At 37.6% G+C, this 22,397-nt stretch overlaps 1 protein-coding gene across 5 annotated transcripts in view; it reads right to left on the bottom strand.

Moving 5' to 3' along the window:
• Nucleotides 1-22,397, bottom strand: part of SORBS2 (sorbin and SH3 domain containing 2) — an 82,505-nt gene that overhangs the window by 4,385 nt on the left and 55,723 nt on the right. For 3 of the 5 annotated variants that reach the window (XM_008949795.1, XM_008949796.1, XM_008949797.1), the window contains 6 exons: nucleotides 21,654-21,841; nucleotides 16,503-16,591; nucleotides 14,331-14,377; nucleotides 12,907-13,021; nucleotides 12,682-12,810; nucleotides 10,751-10,954 (listed from right to left, as the gene is read on the bottom strand). In XM_008949795.1, coding sequence (XP_008948043.1) covers nucleotides 10,751-10,954; nucleotides 12,682-12,810; nucleotides 12,907-13,021; nucleotides 14,331-14,377; nucleotides 16,503-16,591; nucleotides 21,654-21,841 — 772 coding nt within the window. Of the gene's footprint in view, nucleotides 1-10,750; nucleotides 10,955-12,681; nucleotides 12,811-12,906; nucleotides 13,022-14,330; nucleotides 14,378-16,502; nucleotides 16,592-19,551; nucleotides 21,112-21,653; nucleotides 21,842-22,397 lie in introns of all 5 variants that reach the window. The other 2 variants (XM_008949792.1, XM_008949793.1) reach the window with 1 other exon arrangement.

Below are 22,397 nucleotides of genomic sequence, written 5' to 3'. Positions count from 1 at the left end.
TGATCGCGAAGCCATGGGATTTCTCTTACTGCTTCATGGTTCTCTTACTGCTTCATGGTTCTCTTCCCTAAGTTTGACTATTTCAGTTCATCTTGCTTGGGTTTACTCTTGAGCTTGATGCAGCCTTCCACAAGAGAAGGCTGTGATAAAGAACCCCAGCAGGATAATAATAACTGAATGTTAAAATGCACTGTGTGTTGGTTTTTTTCCCTCCCTAATGTCTCCAGATGAAACTCAAGTAGTTCAATTTATTTTCATCATGTTTATATGTATACATGAAGAAAATATCGTGAGCATTCTTCACTTAATTTTTATGGTTTGTAGAGTATACATTGTAAATATAAACAAATTATAAACTGTACATAAAAATAAAGGTGCCTAGAGATGCAGGTAGGCAGATTGCAGAACTTTTATTCATATTAATGATAGCTATGTGGGACAGAAGTTTTCAAAGCCAAAAAGAATTTGTTTATACTCTTTGACACCCCTCTCTCCCTCATTTAACTCTCTTCTGCCTGTGTACACGAAAGATAATTTATACTGATGCATCCAACAGAACAGATTGTAGACTAGTCATTTCGCTTTTCAGTAAATCCTCCTCAACAGTGGCCTTGTCAAGTAAGAAGAGAATATTCCACTGGACAGATTGCTTGGTATTTGGATAGGAATCTGACCTTATTCTCTGATAATCTTACATCGGGTCTGTAACTGAGCTGAATGCCAAAGACTGTCAGAGATGCAAGAGAACTCAACCAAGGTTAGGGATTTGTCTTGCAAACAATGAAAGTCAATGTCCTAAACAATGCTACAAGTCATTTAATGCTTTGAACATATACTAAGTCTGGAAGAAATTAGGTAGGTCAGTTCTGTGACTTCTTCTCTGCATATACCTCCATGCTTTAAAATGTTTTATTGCTAGATAACTGCTGTAGAATCAGATGATAGAAAATAAAGGTGAGTGAAGATTTTCAATTCTATGCTACTGCTACAGAGAAAACTTTGATAGAATTAGAATCTGGGAAAATTAGGGTGAAGTAATCTGTGCTGTCTCTGAACAGGGGGCCCTTGGAGGTCTCTCTCTGTCTGAATGCATTCCTCAGTAGGGCCCAAGCTGACATCAAGAAGCATTCTCCCTGTTGTGTTTTTTTTTTTTTTCCCCCTAAGCTCTCATTCTCATATACAGTGATGTTGGCTAGAATGAAGACTGTTGCAAGGTCTGGCTAATTGTGCTCAAAAGATACAATGAAATGCATCACTTCAGGGGCAGCTCTTCAAGCTTAGAATTTCTAGTTTCCCCCTGTGGCTCAGTTCCCAACACTGTCCTGTTTCCTGGGAGAAACTGTAGGGCCTAACCCATAAAACATCGGAAAGTGCGCAGCACGGCCCGTGGTGCCAGCTGTAGGCCTGCCTTTCAGGCACGACTGATATGCGTCTGCATACGACAGTTCTGCACAGTCCTGAACGTGGAAACTAGGTGCACAATTTGTGCTCCTGTGGATTTGGAATTGAAGACATAAGTGCACTAAACATCAACCAGTACAGTCCTCTCAATGTATTGATTACATGGCATTCATTTGGAGTAACATGCAAAATTAAAATAGTGCTTAATCCCTTTTTTATGGACCTTACTCCCATTTGGCCTTTCTTTGGGATGGTGCTGATCTGCTACTATGGGAAACCTAGCCTTCCTATGCTTGAATTGTCTCTCTTCAGTAATGAAGAACGCACTATCCTCTCATATCTGGTAGCAAACAGAGGCCTGCCAAAAAGCCAAGACTTCGAAGAGTTAAACAAATATATTAAATTAGAATTCAAATTTTAAAATGGTAACCACGAGAAAGATGATAACCTAAAATTGGAAGTAACAGCCTGGAAAACAGTTCATCCTGTTACCAGTTTTAAGAAGCAAGCATTAAGAAACCAATGCAAAGAATAATTTAGTCCTAAACTGAAAGTGAAACATAGCCCATCAATTATTATTCTCATATAGTTTAGGCTAAGGTGTTTTTTTTTTTTTTTTTTTTTCCCCCCATAATTTAGATCACCTTTTTGAGGGAAACATGCAAACACTAAACAATCTGACTTTCTAGCTAGGTAAAATTGTTACAGTTATGCTACTGTTATACTACAGATATGAAAGGAAAGGCTAAAGAGCATGACAGTCTGGAATAACAGCGCTTGGATAAAGATGACATTATTGAGGGAACATAATATAGCAGCAACAAAATACTTTGAAAAGAAGGATGTGGATTCAAACCCAATAATTTGGCCTGTATACATGAAGTGAAGTATAAATTTCTGACTCTTAGAACCTGTAATTTTAATATTATAGAAATGTTTTGAAACAGATGAGTAATTTAGGAAAAAACAGGCTAAATAGAAAGAGCTTTGATCTATTACATTTTGTAGCACTGGAAATACTATGTGGTACTGGAGAGATACAATACACTAATGGATTTATAAAATAAGTTTTGGGACACAAAGACCTGTTGGCTTTACTTGGACATAGCACAGAAGCACAACAGGAAGAAAACACGGCATACTGATAGTATTGAGACACTTGGGCAAAGACTAGACACTGAGCTTCTCTGCTATGGAAATGCTATTATTGCACACTGGGCATCCAGTACCATACCCTGTGTGAATAGCTGGGACCTCTGACAGGTGAGCTGCAGGATCTCTTAGTCATCACTGGGCTACGAGGAGGTTTACCCACAACAAATACCTCTCTCTTTAAATTAGCCTAGAAAAACCACAAAAACTATGTCAAGTGACAGTTTAAGAATGAAGCATCATGGTATTTTTGCTGCTTCAGTCATACATGCAAACTGGACATGCTTTTCTTGCTAACAAAAAACAAGTGTGTTACAGGTACAAATAATGGTACTGCTAGTATATGGTATTTTCATTGTTGCCTGTTTGACTGTACCTTTTTTCCAAGGGTTTGCTGCTCTGGCACATGCTCCTACACATTGCAGTTATAAGATTAATAACAAGCAGTGCATGCAGTTGAAGTAAGAACAGTTACTGCAAGTGTACCCACTGAAGTAGCTCAGTTAATAACACAGAAAAGTTCAACAGCACAGAGCAGAAATGCTATTTTAGAAATACCAATGACAATTGTAATTCCTTGCTGTTAAACAGAGCATGGACCTTAAATTTGTGTTTAGAAAGCAAGTAAACACTTGATAGAAGGTACTTCAAGAAGGAATCCTCCTTTTGTTAATATCAGTATAAACCAGCTAAGTATTTGTAAGAATCCAGCTCTTAAGTGCAGCTATGCAGCAAATGTGAATTTTCAGGGGCAAGAGTGAGTTGGATGGAATGTGAGAGAAGTGGAGTGCTGACTCTGGAAACCTTTTCTTTGGTACTTGTGACTGTTTGCCACTACAATATGGCAAGACAGAAGAAAAACCTTTTAGGAACTAAGAGGGTGACCAACAAATAGGGATATCAAGGGAGGTGCAGGAGACAGGAAAACATCAGCATTTCTCCTTGGGAAGTATCTTCAGGGTTCCTCCTTTAGAAGACTTATCCCTCCCATCAACATGGAGCTAACCCATAGCTCCTTGTATTCTACTGCCCAAACCCCTGGTCATACTTTGGATTTGAGCTACATTCCAAATACATGGATACACACATACAGATGTATTTTTACATAAAAAAAATAAAAATTACCAAGTATCAGTGTATAGTTTCAAGAGCTCTCTGACAAACTTCTCTTCACTTGTGATATTTGAGTACTGGAAATGTCTCATGTTCATTCTGCTGTAGCAGTTGAGAGCAGACTTTAATCATTGACAACAAGCACAAAGAGGAGAGCATGGGAACTGTCCTTCCTTATCAAATCCAGCCTGTAGACTAAGTAGCAAGAAATTATGACAGCCAAAGCCTGGCTACACTTGTTTTAACCCAACTCTCTATCCTGGCAATGTAGCTAGTGCTGACTGATGGAAATAAAGCTTGTTTACCCTTGGGAGGAAATAAATCTTTATCTCATTTTGGAAATGCTGTACAAAAAAAAATCTGTTGTCAGTAAGAGCGTATCTAATAATTTCAACCATTTTCAAATAATATGTCTATCCTGACTAAGTTTATAAAGCTATCTGTTCCCTAGATTTAAAAAAAATAATCCAGCTTTCAAACCAGGTATTGGTTTGAAAACAATAATTAAGAGCTAGAACTCTGTAACAACCCCCAAGACCTCTAGTTCTTCTCAGTACTCAGGCTCTTGTGTCTGCAAGATGGGGACTGGAACGCCTGCCGTATGAGGAGAGGCTGAGAGACCTGGGGCTTTTTAGTCTGGAGAAGAGAAGACTTAGGGGGGATCTAATTAATGTGTATAAATATATTCAGGCTGGGTGTCAGGAAGGAAAGGGCAACCTCTTCTCACATACGCCCTGTGATAGGACATGGGGCAATGGTCACAGGCTGGAGCACAGAAGTTCCACCTCAACATGAGGAAGAACTTCCTTACTGTAAGGGTTCCAGAGCACTGGAACAGGCTCCCTAGGGAGGCTGTGGAGTCTCCTTCCTTGGAGACTTTTAAGACCCGTCTGGATACATTCCTGTGTGACCTGCTCTAGACCAGATGGTCCTGCTCAGGCAGGGGAGTTGGACTCGATGATCTCTGGAGGTCCTTTCCAACCCCTAACACTCTGTGATTCTGTGATGTTTCTTGGTGTCTTGCTTCACATGCCCAATGAAGAACAGTACACTGTCTAGGAGGTTCCCAGGAGCAGATCTTTTCATTCTCAAAACAGATATTTCTTCTATTTATTTTCACCTTGGATTAACACATCTTGCTTAAACATGAGCAAGTAATATTAGGGTGACCTAAAAAGGATTTCAATGTAGATGAGGAATTTGTGGATTAGGCTAAGCAAAAAGTATCAAAAGTGCTGCCAAACCGATAAATTATTCAAGGTTGCAGAAACAAATATAATACTATGTTTTAGACCTTCTTTGAAGTTAAACATACCTAAGCCTATGACAGATTCATGCCCTGAATAGAACTCGTGTTTCTTCTCTACTTCAGAATAAAACTCTCCAGATATGGTGGACCTTAAAACTTCTTTAAGTCCATTATACCAGGGTTTTCTAGGAATGCACATTGAAAGATGAGGTAAATTTAAAAATAAAAAATAATAATTTTTTTTCCCATAGATATAATGATCACTTTCTAGGATAGTTACTCAAAATTTTTACATGACTTTTTCTCCTTTTCATGACCAATTGGACTCTCTGGATGTCAGCACTGGAAATTGGTTTTGTCTATCCAGAGCAGTTTTCCAGACTTCATTTTTTTTTTTCTGCCAGAGAGCTGCAACGCTGACACAAAGTGTAGCCCTGAAGAGGGAATAATCTTTGTCCAGCTTGTGACTAACGGAATTGGTATTTATAACATGACCCTCTGCAGTGGTGCTTTACTGTGAAATCTGACTGTTCTCCCAGGCTTTGGATTTAAATTGGAAGCACTTTTAAACTACAAATGTTACTTAGTTTCTGCATACTTCAGTATGCTTATTTCTTTTTCAATTAAGTAAGAGTTATGTCCTGGTAAGGATGTCCTGGTAAAGATGTCCTGGTATGGACTTGAAATTGAGTTGAAGACTTTATGCTTTCCTGTCAGTGACATCTCCTTAAGCTACTTCCTTGTCTTGTAATGGTTATAGTTTTATCTTGTTTCATTTGAAGGAGGCCTATCTTAATACTTCATGTGTTATGTTATTTAATATTAGTAAAAGAAACAACACATCTGAAAAACTCAAACTTGGTGTTAGCCTTGCAGTTATTTAATATACATGAAGGCTTGCAGCAATCCATACTGAAGAAATGCAGTTACCTTTAACTTGGGTGAGTCTTTCTCCTGCTGATATAAGGATTTAGAAAGGAGAGGAGGTGAGAGGGAAGCAGTAGATGGGGATGCTGTAGGAACAGAGTGAGAAGCTGGTGCACTGGCAGAGTGAAATGGAAGATTAGGAGAAAGGTGGAAAGGAGGATCAGAGTCTCCTGATGTTCTCGCAGAAAGTAGAGCTGGCTTTAAGTGTTTAAGAAAAACGAGAAGTTATTGTGCTGTAAAACCAGCTGTGAAGGACATAAAATGCTCAATAAGGAGTCAGATAACTAATCGAACTGTTAGAAATATTATGCTAATTCTATTCTTAGTCAGTCTACTTTTCTGGAGGAAAATTATTCCTTTAGAAATGAAAACGAGTTGCCATTTGTGGCTGTGGATTTCATCTCTATTCTTATGTTCTCCTGTGTTTTTCAGGCCAAGTAAGGGTAGTGGCAAGCCTGCAAAATCTTTCTCATTAACTAGTTTTACGTTTGGTCTAAAAACATACAGTTCTAACTATCTGATTTACATGTTTCAATGTGCCAGCCAAAGCAACTGCCTGAACAGTCTGTTGAAATAAGTGCTGGACACAAAAAGTCTGTTCTAAAACTTTGCCTAGTGTTCTAAAATTTTTGCCTACTCAAACTGTGTAGTGATATTGTGGCATTTCATGGCTAGCGCACATTTGGGATAGCTCAGTGTTGTACTGTCCCGAGGAGAAACAGGGAGGACTTTAGGGTGAAGCATTTGCTTAACTGCCAAACTTCATCTGCTCTGTTATTATTAGTCACATTCTCGTAACAGAGTCTACTATAAATATCTCGGCTGGTGAGGTGACACATGGGAAGTACAAACCGCTGAGTCTCTGCAGGAGGTATGTCCCTCCCTCTGAAGCCTGTTGATAGCATTTTCTTGCTGGGGCCTCTGGCTCAAAAGTGGTGGCATGCAATGGGCCAGTGAGGAACACGATTCACTGGCTTTTCAAATCAGAAGCTCGATGGCAGCTAACAAGGACAGAAGGGAAAGGGCCACCAGAATTTATACACCACAGAACTTAAAATGGTGTATATGCCTGCTTCTGAGAAAGGACTTTCCCCTAACACTGTCAGTTTTTATCAAATGCAGCAGTATAAAACTGTGCCTGTGCACAATACAGACATGTAAATATAAGAAAAGGCAGAGAATAGTTATACTGAGTTAGCTATCTGAACACAGAAGCCAGGTTTTTCAGAAAACAAAATACCTTATCAATATTTGGTGAAGTGTATTCTTCATAATATACCATGGAGTCTCCACTTGCTATTGGGAATTCTAAATTGTCATGTTCCAAATCCTCCTCTATATAGAGTCTTGTCAGTTCTTCTGTTGTGTCTTGAGCTCCTTCGTAGAAATCTGATTCTTGAGGCTTTGACTGATCCCCTATATTAACTGACAGATCTGTAGTACAGGTTTCCTCTTTGTTTTCATCAGTTGCAGCTAGCATGCTGGAGACGGAGCCACCTTCATGTGGTGAAGGGATGTTATACATAGTGCCAGCATGTTCACCTTCTCTTGTAGTATCTGACAAGTCTCTAGGGACTTCAGTAACTGAGGAGTAAAGTATACCTCTCAAGTCTTTATCTTTACCCAGTTTGGTATTGTTGCTAGTATGCTTATATGCTATGTCATGAGATGAGCTATCTGAAGATGAGACAGAAGTAGATGCAAGAAAGGACAGAGGAAGAGCTATAGGAGAGCTGAGAGACACCTCTGTATTTGGAATAAAGGGACTATCCTTAACTTGGTGAATACTATTACATGGGGAGACTGATATAGATTGGGATGCTGCTAATGCCAAAGAATTGAGTTCTTTTAAGTCACAAAGAAAACTGTCTTGCGATGGTGAAGGAGGTAGGATGCACGTGCTTGAAGGTGAAAAATCAACTGTCCTTGAAAACCAGTCACTAGTGGCAGCCTGGAGAATCTTTTGATCAATGTGTGACCAAGAGCAGGAAAGGTGTCTGGAAAGTGGGGACAGGGCTTGGGAAGGCAACTTCAAAAATAAGAAAAACATGGAAATTTAAATAAATAAGCATGACAAACAGCTAGGAAATGAGTAGACTGGAAAAGAAAAATGTCTGTGCCATCATCTCAATTATGGGATACCATTTCAGTGAGCATGGGTGTCTGAAATCATTACTACATGAATCAGAGCAGCAGAAAAGACATCTGAAAAATGAAACTATATCAGTTTCTGGTTTGGGGCTTACATGTCAAACATTAAGACAGATCTGTATCATTACATTCATGAAGGTGACCTGCATTTGGTCTGCTGAAGTTATGTTACTTATGGTGCTCTGCTAGTGAGCCTGTCATACATTCTTAAATTATACAATTCATATTAACGTAATTTTCCCCTAACCATTACTATTGTTTTGAGAACAGCATTTTCAGAAGTACACTACAGGTGTCATGAAGTATTTCTTTTAATTTATAACAACTGAGGTGATTTCTAATTATCCTAATGTTAATACTTCTACTTTTCCTTAGTGCTTGTGAGCAAGTGATTAAGAAACATCTTTAATACATTGCATACTTTTATTAAGGCACAAGCAGCTACAGAATGCATTTTTTTCCCCAAGTAAACCTATTAGTTAAAAATGACACCAACATTTGTGAAAGGTACATTCAATTCCAATAGTGGCAGCACAGTACACAGCAGTATGTTTTGAGTACCATTACATAATATTGATTGAAGTATCCTTCTGGTAAAAGAAACGTCCTTTTGTAAGAATGAGAGACTGGTGAGTCATACGTACACAGCATCAGTAGATATCCATTGCTTCAGTAAATACTGAAAATGCATTTTTGTTACTGTTAATCCTCAAAACTAAAATTGAGTGAAAAATATTTTGATCTCATTAGAATTATCCAGAAGAATTAGATGTACATGTCTTTAAGTTATCTGGAGTACTTTAGACTTTAAGTATTACTCTAGAATAGGAAAATAATTTCAAAAGGCTAAATTCATGTCACAGAATAGGAAAGTTAATTTACTTACCTTCTGCCTGAGTTTTCTTGAGGCAAAAAGCTTTATTTTATAGTTAGACAAACCTTTGTTACAGAATCTTAAGTACCAAAGTAAACAGTGTAGAGTGATACAATGCAGTCTGCTAAAACAGAGCTAGGCCATTATTAGCAAAATACTCCTTTTACCCATCTTTCTTCTTAAACAAGGGCCTTTAACCTGTGGTTTTAAGGTAACAGCTGAGCCATTGGCATTTTTAGTTTTTTGTAGCTACAGGCTGGATTAGAGCTAAAGATATAGATGGTCTACGCTGAGTTAAGGAGAGCAAAGCTTGCTCCTGACTTGTATTCCTTACTTATTTTTATTGCCATTAGCCCAGAGACGTTCAGTGCAACTTCTCTAGCAACAGGGAGTGACATGCTAAAAAAGTGCTAGGAGTTATATGCCTTAGAGATAGACTGTTCCATATAAAATGGGGGAGAGGTATCTCCAGATACACAGACAGCTCTGTAATATGAAGCCCCTAAGGTGCCTCATACTCTTGATTTACCTTCAGGAACCTCTGGATTGCTGTAATAATAAGGAGCCCTAGTTCATGAATACTTCAAACTGCAGCTGCAGAATCTGATGCTACTTCAACAGTTTTGTTGGAATTGAAGAGAGAGGAGCTAGTTGTCTGGTTTTCCAGAGAACAAAGAGAAGACCTATTCTAGCAACCATCCAAACCCAGTTAATATTGTTTAGTTGTAAGCAGTATTTTTGGAGGCCACTGTTGTGTAGAAATGACATCTTTTGGTAGCTGTCACCAAAGCTGCAAATAAATATGGAACTTATCTCAAATTTGAGGCATGTAAATGAGCACCAGTATGCAAGTGTATGAAAGTAGAAAAAGGGGGCAAACCCAGCCGAAACAAATAGAGATTAATAGCAGGATAAGAAGCTTAAGAAGCTTATAGCTGCACACAAACCCCACTGCCCATGCTGAAGAGATAAATGACAAAGGTAAAGAGGAAGATTTAGAAATGTTTCCATCTGAGTGCTCAAAGTCATCAATAATACATTGATGCTAATCACGGTTTGCCTGCAGAAACTTAAGACAGTTTCTGTTGCTGTCAAAGAGGTTATGTTCCCTGCTGAGGTGACTCTGAAACCTCACAAGTGAATGATAACTCAGAATAAAGGAATCTTTTTGCAACACGTGCTGGTTGGAAGACTAGGAAGGAAAAGAATTCAGAATTTACGAGAAACATTTGGTGTGAAGATCACAACTATGAAGGTCTGAATCTAAGTTCATTTGCAATGTGATGACATTTGCTTCACTACTAAATGAAACAATACTGTTGCTGTTGTCATGCCACTGCAAAGAGCCTCCTTCTAGAGTGTGAATGGCAAGAGGAGGAAGGCCACAGTACAGAATCATTAGCTGTTCTCCTTTACTTTGAAAGGCACAGAACTGGTCTTGGCAAGCTGTGTGCCTGCACAAACTGCCCTCTCTTGCCCTTTGCATGTTTATGAGACTGCAGGATTTTAGGATAGCTGTGTTATGGGAATGTTTTCACATTGCACTACGAAAAAGTCTGCTTAGACGTGTCCTTAATGCTCAAATTCTGTCTACGATTACCAAGTAAATGGTCTGTTGGCTTGATTTTTCTCGACAGATTTTGCCTGGCCCTACTCAATAATGTCATAGCTAATGAAGAAAAGGGCAAAAATCCTGGCAGAATGTAAGATATACACTTGGTTATTAGAGTACTTTCATAACGAGTTAGTAATGTAATTCTACCTATGCTGGAAAGAAAATGTAGTGTATTTAAACATAATTTATGTATTATCTTACGTTAACAAAAACCAAGTCCTTCTAAACCCACTCTAGGCATGATAGCAAAGGAAAAAAACAACCTTACCTTAGTTGAACTTAAATGGTGTATTCTGTCACTAGAATAGCTTTGGGGTATTGGAGGATCAGGGTAGTCATCAAGACTTTTTGATGCATTCTTTTTGATGACTTCTACATAGGAAACAGGGAAGATGCCTTGTCTGTTGGTTCCTGGTATTTTACCTTCATACCAGTTCTGATCAACTCGCTTAAGAAGAATTACTCTGTCTCCCTGAAATGCATTAAGAACATAAAACATCAGCAGATACACTGTAAGTTAATTTATTGAATAGCAGGTATTATTTTAACACACTGTATTATTTTCCCAGCAGTGCTTTTTCCCATCAGTCTTGAGAATCATCTCTATTTTCACAGTTCTCCTCCATTCATAATCACCATATGATGAACTACTACATGAACTACTATTCCAGCAAAACAGGGGGCTAGTCATGGAGTGCAAATGCTATTATTTTATCAGAAGGGAATCTCATGTAGTCTCCTACTCTTAGTTGGGGGATTAATATTTAAACTTTTCTTTGGAACATAACCTGTCTTAATTGTTGGCCAAACTACTACCTAACTGTAATATGCAATAGTGACTGCTAGGACCATTTTTCCTTAAATGTGATAAAAGTTAAATAATAAAATCCATGCAAGAGCTTTCTTATCAGCATATTTAAAATAAATGGAGGTCAAAACTAAAAAAATGAGTTCACAGGAAAGACGGGAGAAAGAAGGGCTTTTCCTATGTAAAAAAGATGGGCAGTGGCTTACTGTTTTTAGAGAGCTTAATAACTGAAACAGAAAACACCAACTTTCTATTATGGGTAGTGAAATTTTATGAACTACCCCCTTCTTTGTTTTACATGATGTACTTTTATTTCTAGCATGTGTCTTTTTGTAACAAATCCTTCCCTATTAGTTTTGTGTTCGCTTGGGTTTCTGTAATTTTGTTTCTGTAGCTGATGTGTGGAGTACCCGAAAATTATCTCTTGTGGGATGGAACAAAAGAAAACCAGTGCAAGCTAACTTCTAAGAACAAATCAAAACTAAGCTGTCAAGATTATGATCATCACAATAAGCACGAAAAAGAAATCAATCATCTAGCTACCCCAACCCCTAGTTTTCCAAGTTTCTATTTCTGCTTTTTATTTCCCCCCCTACACTTCTTTGATATTTATCAATCTCAAATTAATGGAAAAACCCCCATTATCTTAAAGGTGATGCTGGATTAGGCTCTAGGTCAGTATAAAAAAAAAAAAAGTATCCTTACTCTTATTTCAAAAGAAAAGCAAATAACTGAATAATTTCTGTGAACTCCCAGAGGATAAAAATTATATACTACTTACAACTAAGTATATGTATATATATATATATATAAAAATAAGTTTCTTTAAAGTGATACTATTCCAGTGTCTCACAAACTTCAGAAATTAAACACTTATTTTGCTCATGTGTAGTAAAGTATAACCACCAGGAATGGCACGGAAAAGACAAGAGAATGTTACAAAACTCAGGTTGTTATTAAACTAAATATTTGTATAACTTGTGCATTTACAAAAATGTCTCTTGAGTCTTTTTTTCTGTATCTTCTATCTTCTATGCTTCTTCTATAATAAAAACCTTATTGTGATAATTGTGACAGCAAGAAATAATTATTAAGAAATGGAATGGATAATTGAAGTGAAAACGAGAAACTCAGTTGGCAAATTAGCAGATGTTTGTATATTTAACACAATCCAGTTTACATGCACAACATGTTGAAACTATTTTCAGATATCTGTGAAAGACTGCAAGCCAATAAGCCATTATGTTACTTGTTTCCTACCATTACATTGCTTTGTGCCTAGCAAATATTGAAGGCAGAGTGCACCCAAGCACAGTATTTACCTATATATTAATTTTCTGTAGCAGAAGATGCTGTAACAGTATTTTGATAAAATCAGCTCTAAACCGTACCTTTCTAAGCGACAACTCCACATTTGTGTCTGCACTGAAATTGTATTTGGCAATAGCTTCTCCAATCTCTCCAATCTGTGCAGGGGGAGGTGGCCTGGCAGGCTGTGCTTTTTCTGGGGGAGAAAGTTTCTAAGGAAAAAGAAAATCCACAGATTTTCATCAGTCTCATGCAGTTTATGGACCTATTACCCAAACTAATTCAAGGAATTAAAACAGAGAACATACCTCAACATAAGAAATTGGAAATATTCCAACTCTTCCATGGTGCTCACCCTCATACCAGTTTTGATCAATTTTCCTGAGGATATAGACAGTATCTCCTTTCTTAAAGGACAGCTCTCTGTAACAAATTTATTTAGATCAGGTATTTACAGCTTTACATGTAACTCTTCTACGTGCATAGTTTCTGAGATCTTTACAGTTTGGAAGTGAAACAGAATGTAGCAACTATACATCTAAAGAAAAATCATCATAGCTGTGGTACCTTTACCAGTTGATTATACTGTATAAAATGAAATTATGCACATTCATGAATCCCAGGTACTATCTGTACATTACACAGGCCTGTTTTACACTGTGATTCTAAGGAATTATTGCTAGTTATTACCAGAGCACTTAGTATAAGGTCTGCATGCAAGTATGATGTCTTTTTGATTACCTGCTTAGATGCTGTTTTTATCACAGGCATCTGAGGGGTATACAATGTTTTTCATTAAATCAGCAAGGAAAACTCTAGAATATATCTCATGTCTCTATGGCCTATTACTACCTCTTTGCAGCAACACAGCTTGGCATGCTTCTTCTCTACACATTTTTCTTTCAAGGCAGCTGTTCAGAAGCAGGAAGAACACAGGAGGATTATGTTCTCACCATTACTGATACTCAGGGCCTATGATATGCTTAATGTTGGATACCAGAAAAGAATTACCCAAATCATTAAGAATATTTTCAGATCCTGGCCTGAGAGTTATTTGCTGTATCATCCATTTGGTTTTTCAAGAGCTAATCTGCTGTTCTGACAATTCAAGTTGTGAATTTTCTACCAGTCACATCAAATATAATTCTAGTGTCAATGTTTGTCCATATCTAGGGATTGTTTAAATGCCCTGGATCATTAGGAATGAAATACAGGCACTCTACTTTCACTATCTCATGTCCAAAAACAGTGTTTCCTGATTTTGTTTTTCTCAAGGACCACTGTAGCTTGTCTTGGTATGCGACATGTCGTATTCTGCAGAGAGCCTGTGTATGTTAAGACAGACAGGAAGATGCTGAAACATTACACAGAATATTAATGAACACACTATCTATGCCAGTATTTTAATCATTGTACCTTGTGCAGCCTAAATAGGACTCACAACAAAGAGCACTCAGTGGGTGACCCCAAGGGGCCCATGTTCTAGAAGGCTGACGATGCACAGCCATTCATGTGTTCAAAAACATACAAGAAGAAGATAATAATTTATTTTTATTACAAAGTAACTTCTCACACAGTTCGCTAACATGGACAACTATGACAGCAAGCAGGGACCTCTGCTTCTGTGGCATTTGCTGTTGAAACTGGCTAGAACAGCAGTTAGCTATCAGAAGTGCTAGAAAGAGTTTTCTTGAATTATGAATTCTTAAATGAACAAAAGTCTAGTACTTACTTAGAAGTCTGAGCTTTGAAGTCATATACCGCTCTAGCTGGCAGTTTCTGAAAAGTAGGCAAAGGCATTAATGCAGTCAGGTAGTATTACTCTACGGTAAATACACTTTTGCTTTTAAAAAGGTGACCAAGATCCAAACCCCAAAGGACATGTGCCTTAAAGCAGTTCTTGCAGTAAGAGGCAATTAAATACACAGCTTCCATTTTTAAGATATTTAGATGTTTAGGGCTTAGTATTTTAAAAATAGAAACAGCAGCTAAATTTTAAAACAGACTGCTATGCAATTTTATGTTTAACAGAACTACAGAAGTAAGAAAAAGTTAAATAAATGCCAATATGACTTGTAGGCAACTAGATCTTCAGGTACAGTGGAAATTCATGTTTAATATTCTCTAATACTTCAGATGCCTCTTCTGTTGAACTTGTTATCTTTAGACTAATGTCAACTGCAAATACTGCATCACATTTTGTACAGATAAAGGAAAAAAATACTCTGAGAGCTGGAAAAGGTTGGGAATACTTTAAATTTGTATAACCACATTCATAGTTTTAAGAAATCCTGAGAAACACAGAACTGGATGTGATCTCCCGAGTCACCTGTGCAGCTCTATTGCTATCACGTGCAATCACATCATACCCTTCCCTTGATATATTTATCAAGTTCTACCACCAAGAATTTGTAAGTTTAAAATTGTTTCAGAAATAAAATTGTAAAACCACTCTACCTCTCCTCACCTGTGTGGTTGACACTTACACTATTACTGTTTTGAAAGCTGTGCTGAAAACACAAACTATGATGTGACCCAAGAGCCTCACTCATCTAGTGTTTGCCTCTGATGGATAACCAGCAGCAGATACTTCAGAAGAAGGTGCAGAAAGCAATTAGCAGTATTACATGAGGATATTTGGTAAAGTGGTTCAGTCTTTCTCTGCAAGCACTTGCACAGATGAGATTGCTATATAAACTTCTCTCTAGGATACTTTAGTGACTAGAACGAGCTGATTATGCTGTTTCTGAGAGGTACTATTTGTAATGATGTAATGGTGCACATCTTTTTATAAGAGGAATTAAAAATGACACTTCTAAGTTTTCTACTTTACCTTTCAGATGTTCTCAACTGGGCTCTCTCCCTTCTTGTCATCTAAAGGCTAGTAAATTTAGCATACCTAGAGCTGTCTTCACTATAATAAAAAAGTCCCCAAAGTTATTACAGGGATCCTGCCAACTTCCATTTTGTAATAGCAACACAATTTTCCATTACAGCTCTCTTTCAAAGAAGATAGCTTAAATTTAAAGGCATTTTTCTGTTCCTTGCCATTGTAAAAAATAGTCTTTTAGACGGGAGGGGATATTCCTACCTTCAACTATAGTACTCTTTCCTGATTTTGGTACAGCTGGTGCAATGTTTTACTAAAAGTCAATGGACAATGTTAACAATCTGTGGTCTGTAAGATGTTGGTCAATATAAATGTGCTTACTTTATGATTTAATAAAATCCCTGAAGCCTGCTAGAGAGCATTTATAGTTCTAGAGCTAGAAATATTCTTAAGATACTGAAAGATATCGTCCATTTTTGTGTGTATACTTTTCAGCAATACCTTGTATTACTTTAAAGGTTGTATGCCTGCTTCCATTTTATCTTCCAAAGTATTAATCTAAGAAATCAATATATGATTACAAGCACCATTGCAGAAATTACAGATCAATCCTAACATAAGTGGTTTTGTCTAACACAGTAACAGCAGTTTTTTTTTTTTTATTTTTTCTAAACTAAAATAATGATGAAATCCAGGCGTGCTTGGTAACAGTTTTGCAATGACTGAGGCAGGTTTTGTGTAATGCTCTGGTTCTGAAAAGAGCCCTTCCCCTGTCACACCTGCTATTCTCTGTCCCAAACATCCACTCCTGTCAACTCTGCCAGAGCCTGTCAATGACTAGTAAACTTATGTCCATATCTACTTAAACATAAATAGAAGATACACCTTAACTTACAAAGCTTGATTTTTTTTTTTTTTTTAATTTTTTGAAGTACCAATCTCCTTAATGAAAAGGATGTTGTCCTATCTGATGCAATAAGTAACTGTTCCTTTGGTCTGTATTATTGCAGTGTCTTCAAACCAACACAAATCTCCATATGGATACTGCTGCATTATTTATTGTTGTTTCACTACCTCTTTGTCTGCAGTTCCTCTCCTCTCCCTTGGAGTACATCGTCCCACATCAGTGAAAGCAGAAGAATAGCTTCCAGGAGACTCCTGGTCTACTGAAAACAGAAATTATGTGAAATTATGGTAAATTAAACAAAATCTTTCAAATTTGTGATGTTGTTTGGTTTCATTTAGGAGGATGAAGAGATATTTGTATCTACTATTTACCTTCGATAGAAAGAAAAGCACATGTTTGATATGATGCCATGATATGATGGTTAAAGTACACCTTTAAAGAAAAAAAGAGATACTAACTTCTAAGCAAAGGCAAAGGCTGATCCACAGCAGAATAATATATGATAGGGGATCAAGAGAGCAAAAAATCAAGAGATGAACCCTTGCTGGACCAAATGGAAGACATGACAGCAGTACCTTCATCAGGTTGCATGAAACTGTTCCAGAATATCAATGACATAAACACATAATTACATGCACAAAACATGACTAAAGCATGCCTCAATGAGAAAATTGTTTATTCCTAAGCTATCTAAGATGCTTTTCTACTTTACCAGGGGCACGTGGTAGGCAGCACAAGGGAACTTAAAAGGATGTTATTTCATAAAAACAACTCTGCTTTAGGAGATGGAGTACAAATCACTACTCACCAATCTATGTGGCAGATTAAAAAGCAGTTTCCCAATGTTTATTATTACAGGGTGGTATATTACAGGATGATAAATATGTATTTTCAAGTTTTAATAAAAATAAAATCAAAAATCTTACACTCTTTATAGCTCTGCAAGTTGCTGACGTGACAAGAAAATACAATGGAATTATCTTAGACCAGAGCATGAAATGAACTGCCCATACATTTCTAAAGATGTACAAATGGAAAACCAAAGAACTGAAAGCATCTCATCTGTTATGTTGGGGTCTTACAGAAGAAAGATATAAATGGCCTCCAGTGGGCTTTTGTTGCCTAAGGCACAAAAACTTGAGGCTATTGGTGAAGACAGTGGAAGCAAAAAATGAGATAATTGTATTACTTATGTCATTGTTTGCAAGCATGTAGTCACCAATGCTCACAGTCCCACGTCTGGACAGTATTCTTGATATGACATGTGTCTGTGCTCTATGGTCTATACTCACTGCATAAACCTAAAGATACAATGCCTCCAAACACATTTATTGTGTTTTTTTTTTTTTTTTTTTTTAAATTTTAAGCTCTATTGGATGGAAGGAGTGAAAATGTAGAAGATTTAGGAAGAATGACTTCCTTATTTCTACAGAGCTCCTCACGCTGTCGATACTGGTAGTTTTCAGTGTCTTTTGCTCTGACCCTGGGTGTCTCTGTGCAGACCATGGCTGTAAGAGGCACACAGAGATCCAACAAAAGATGAAACTTCGTCAGAGACGGAGCTCAGCCACCGCTGGTGCTGATGGAATTCAGTGGAATATTCTGCTGTACTCACTCTCCACATTTTAGGGATACTTTAGGGATACTCATGTTGACAGAATGTACCACTTTCCTCATGCCAGGCTCCTTCATAGTGGCAGAAGCTATTAGGAATCTACCTTTACTCTGCACTGTGGATTTCTTTATTTTCAAGGACTGGAAAATTCTCATTTAGCAACTGAGATATGTAACCACTGCAATTTCCAACAACTTCAGTCTCATCATGTAGTACTGCCTGCCAGGGTTAATTATGATCAGGCCTCAAGTATGACTAGTTAAATTCTGAACTGCATTTTATAGCTGTTTTTTACCATATTCTCTGTTCTCAATATGGCTACTTTAGTTAGAAGAGATAGTAACAACTTCAATTCTGATTTGCCTCAAAATACATATTTACTAGTCAGGTACTTGCACAAGTCACAGAAAATGATGTGAGATTAAAGATAAATAAGATGAGTCTGATCAAATATTGCATAATTAATATATTAAAGACATTCTGACATCCATCAGTAATTTTAAGAACAGCTTTTTAAAGTCATTAAATCCTCAAAGACGTTCTGTCAGAGGACTATGTCTAGAAGCAGAATTCTTTAACATGGCGATGTTAACATTTAAAAAGAGAAGTAAATTACAGACTTGCCAAAGGCATTAATCTGCATCATCTGGGATACACCTTTGTGCACTCCTGCTACGAATCTAGTGAGCTTCTTTTAATATTGCAAGGTTAGACTTCAAAAACATTTTAAGCTTCAGCTATTTTCTAGAGAAAAAGAGAAGCTGAGCAACAAACAACTCAAAGTAGTAACTTTAAAACCAGATCACAGACAAGAATGAGTGAAAGTGATACTCTTCCTGACAATTTCTATACTGAAAAAGTGATACTCTTCCTGACAATTTCATTGAAGTTTTGATTATTGAGAATGTCCCTTCTAAGAGGATATAAAATTTCTCAAAACTTCATAGATACATTAAAATTCTATGAGAAGAACTAGTTTTGCTGCCACAGAAATTGGAAATTGTGGTGTTTGAACCATGGAAATGGAAACTTCTTAAAATGACTTTAAGGTCTATTCACAAAAAGTAATATAAAGCAACAGAATTAGTGTATTTTCATAGGAAAATAGAATCAACTTTCTATGATACTGACTGAACTAACAGCATTTTTATCACTTACATGTTACAAAACTATACAGTACAACATATATTATATGCAGATTTTTTTCTTTAAATAATGGAGAAAGAGGTATCTGCAAATTATTTTATGTTTACCCAACATCTTATGACGCATGCATTCACTTTCTGTAAAGTCTTTTTATTGGGGGAAAATAAATCACGTTGCTTAATTTAATAACACCATTGTAATTTATAGCACTAATAATCTTATTAGTTGAAATACATCATTACTCCAGTTGTTAATATTAGTGTATTTTGTGAATAGACATTAATTTTATCTATCCTCATCACCTATGCAAAAAATTATATCCTTCTTTAGTATTTCTGTGGGGTGAAAGCTTCTCACAGACAACACAAATAAAAATGGAATGAGAAAGGGTGGGAAATACAGGGAGTAAGGTTGGATAAGTAAATCACAAGGATAGAGGAAGAAAGTTAATCCACCTTGGAAACACAGTGCACTATCATTGTTGTTAGCTGCGTCCATGTCTGGAAAAGAGGCACTAAGAGGTAATCTTCCACAATCATTCTGGTACAGTGGGCAATGGATAGCACCATCTTGAGGCAGTGGATGAAAAGGCTGGTGCATGGGTCTCTTTTTCAGAGCTTTAAGAGATGAATTCCTTTCTGGAATGTCTGGAAGCAGCTCAGTAATAAGTCTGTGTAATATACTGTTGTCAGGCAAGCTTCCCCTTCTTTTTTCAGCTTTAATTTGGTCACAAATGTCTTTAAGTGCAGAATCTAGTGCTTCAAACACAGACGACTTGCATTTTTTCTTTTCAGTTTGTTTTTTAGGAGCTGCACTTTTTTTCCTCCGGAAAGGCACTGGACTGACTAGGAATGCTATCTTAGAGAGGCCAGATTCTGCTTCCTGTCTCCTTGGATCCTCAGTGCTTTCTTGTTTAGCCCTTTCATGTTTTAGCATGGTGGTGAAACGAGTGTAGGATGCTGGGCATCGTCCTTTGCAGGAGCTGATGAGATGTCGGTGGTGGTGGTGGTGGTGGTGATGGTGATGGCCTGATCCATAGAAGCTTTCAGATGATGTGAAGGAAAAGTGGTCAAAGTCACTTTCACTACAAAAGGATGAACCCTCTATCTGGATAAAGTCACTGAGGTCAGAAACCACTCCATCTTGATCACTGTCTGAAAACTCCATATGTGATCTCTGCGGCTCATCACTGGTCACTTCAATATGAATTGGCACCAGGGTTTTAGACTTGTAGCTCCGTTGTACCTGAGAGAGATGTCTGCCTTGATTTTCTTCTTCCAGCAAGGATTCAATAGAAAATCGCCTCTTTGGACAAAAGCCATTTTTAGGAGGCTGCAGTGTAACAGCTGACAACATGTCATCACCTAGGTTCGGCATTGACTTTGACTTCTGAATTAATTTTTCAAATTCAGATATTCTGGTTGGCACCATGTCTCTGGGCACCTCTTCAGTAGAAGACTCTCTCCAGCCTTGAAGAATACCTTTGTGCTGTTCCTTCTCATACTGCAGTATTCTGGACTTCACAGAACAAATCACCTCAGAATTCATCAAGTCCTTGCGATTGATGCGGTGCATCTTTTTGTACATTTTCAGGAAACCTGGGGCATCATGTGCAGATCTGTGACGAACTCTTGACCTACCACTACCACAACTCTCAACATATGGGGAGGTCCAGTTAACTGAGCAAACTTCTTTGGAGTCCTCCTCACATAACAGAGAGCCCATGCTTTCAGACTTGGTCTGTGCATCGGGGAAGCTATCACGATCATCTGTTAACAGATCATCACAGCTGCGGGATTTTCTCTTTGGAGAAGTCGTTTCTTCTGTGCTGCTCCAGACTTCTGCATTTTGACGAGTCATTTGCCAGCCATTTTTGTAGCTGATTGCCCTTCTGGAATCATTTGGAACAGCTAAATGTTGTCTGTAAGTGCTACAGTAATCTAATTCATTTGAGGTGTTGTGGTTGTGCACTGAATAACTTAAAAGGGACGGATATACTTTGCTAATATCCCCACCTTTATAATCCATAGAGCAGCATGGTAAAAAAGAGACATTGCCAGAAATTAAAAGATTGAGAAAGTTAGAATTAATATCAGTAAGTATTAGAAAGACAAGAAAAGAGACAGTAATTAATGCTATCAACTAAGATCTGTACATAGGTTGCTACAGCCTAGGGCATCAGAGCTAATAATTAAGTTATTTTCCAGCTGTAAAAATCTACTCATGAAAATCTGAAGATCAAAAAGAATCCCTTATGCATTATAGACATGTTGTCCCCTCTGCACCCTGCACCACCACCCCCCGCCAAAGAAGCATAAGAAAACAAGTATTGATACTGATTGTGAAGTAGGTCAACAGACAATAAAAGCTGCAAAGGATTTATGATGGATCAGAACGACAAATCTACACCTCAGTCCACTACTGACTTCTCTACCTGTGCATTCTGAAAGCAGCTTTTCGGGATTTTTGAGCTGAATGATGAATGACAGTTGCATTTACTACCACCATATCGTACAACGCTTTATCATTAGTCTTCCACTAACAAATACGATCTTACCTTTCGCCCTTGACGGAGAAGAAGGAGATGAGCTAGTTAAAGGCTTTCTAAGGGTGGTGTAGGGGCCTTGCGTGTCTGTGCGGCCCAGGCCCGGCCTGTTTGCGTTCTGATCGCTGTGCGCCCGCTGGTGACTTACAGCAGGCTCTGACTTCCTCCTCTTCCTGTAGTCACTCGCAGTACTTGCAGAGCTACAGAAATAAGCAGTATTAGCAGCAGTCTAGTTCTCAGATCAGAATTCAGGAACTGAACAGCCAGGTGCATAATTACATTACTGGTTTATAGATTAAACAATGCCAGAACAAATAAATCAAAAACTCGTAGAGGGGAGAAGCACTGATAAGCACTATAAGACATCTTACAGCATATTCTACAGAAAAAAAAGCTGAATTTCTTCTTCACCCAATTGCTTTTAAGTTTTATACCAAATTGTTATATCATTTCCATAGTGAATGCTTTGAAATAAATGCATAAAGTTTTTTTAGGCTACTTCTTGGTAGGAGGAAAGATGGGAAAAAGAGACTGAGAACAGATGAAGTAGCAAGCTCAGGGTAACAACACTGAAGGTGCTGCAGGCGCTAAGGTTAAATGGCAGATTGCTGCAGCTGAGACAGAAACTCAGGGATGTTAGTGGAAAGACTCAGAATGCTGTACAGCTTATTTTGAATGTAAACAGTAAGTCCCTATAAAACAATACTAAAATCACTTCAGTATCAAAATATGAACACCCTCTCCATGCATTTCTCT

Source organism: Merops nubicus, unplaced genomic scaffold (assembly GCF_000691845.1).
Source record: "Merops nubicus isolate BGI_N331 unplaced genomic scaffold, ASM69184v1 scaffold4071, whole genome shotgun sequence".
Taxonomy (NCBI): Eukaryota; Metazoa; Chordata; class Aves; order Coraciiformes; family Meropidae; genus Merops; species Merops nubicus.
Note: the sequence above shows the minus strand (reverse complement) of the source record. Positions and strands in the feature narration are given on the sequence as shown.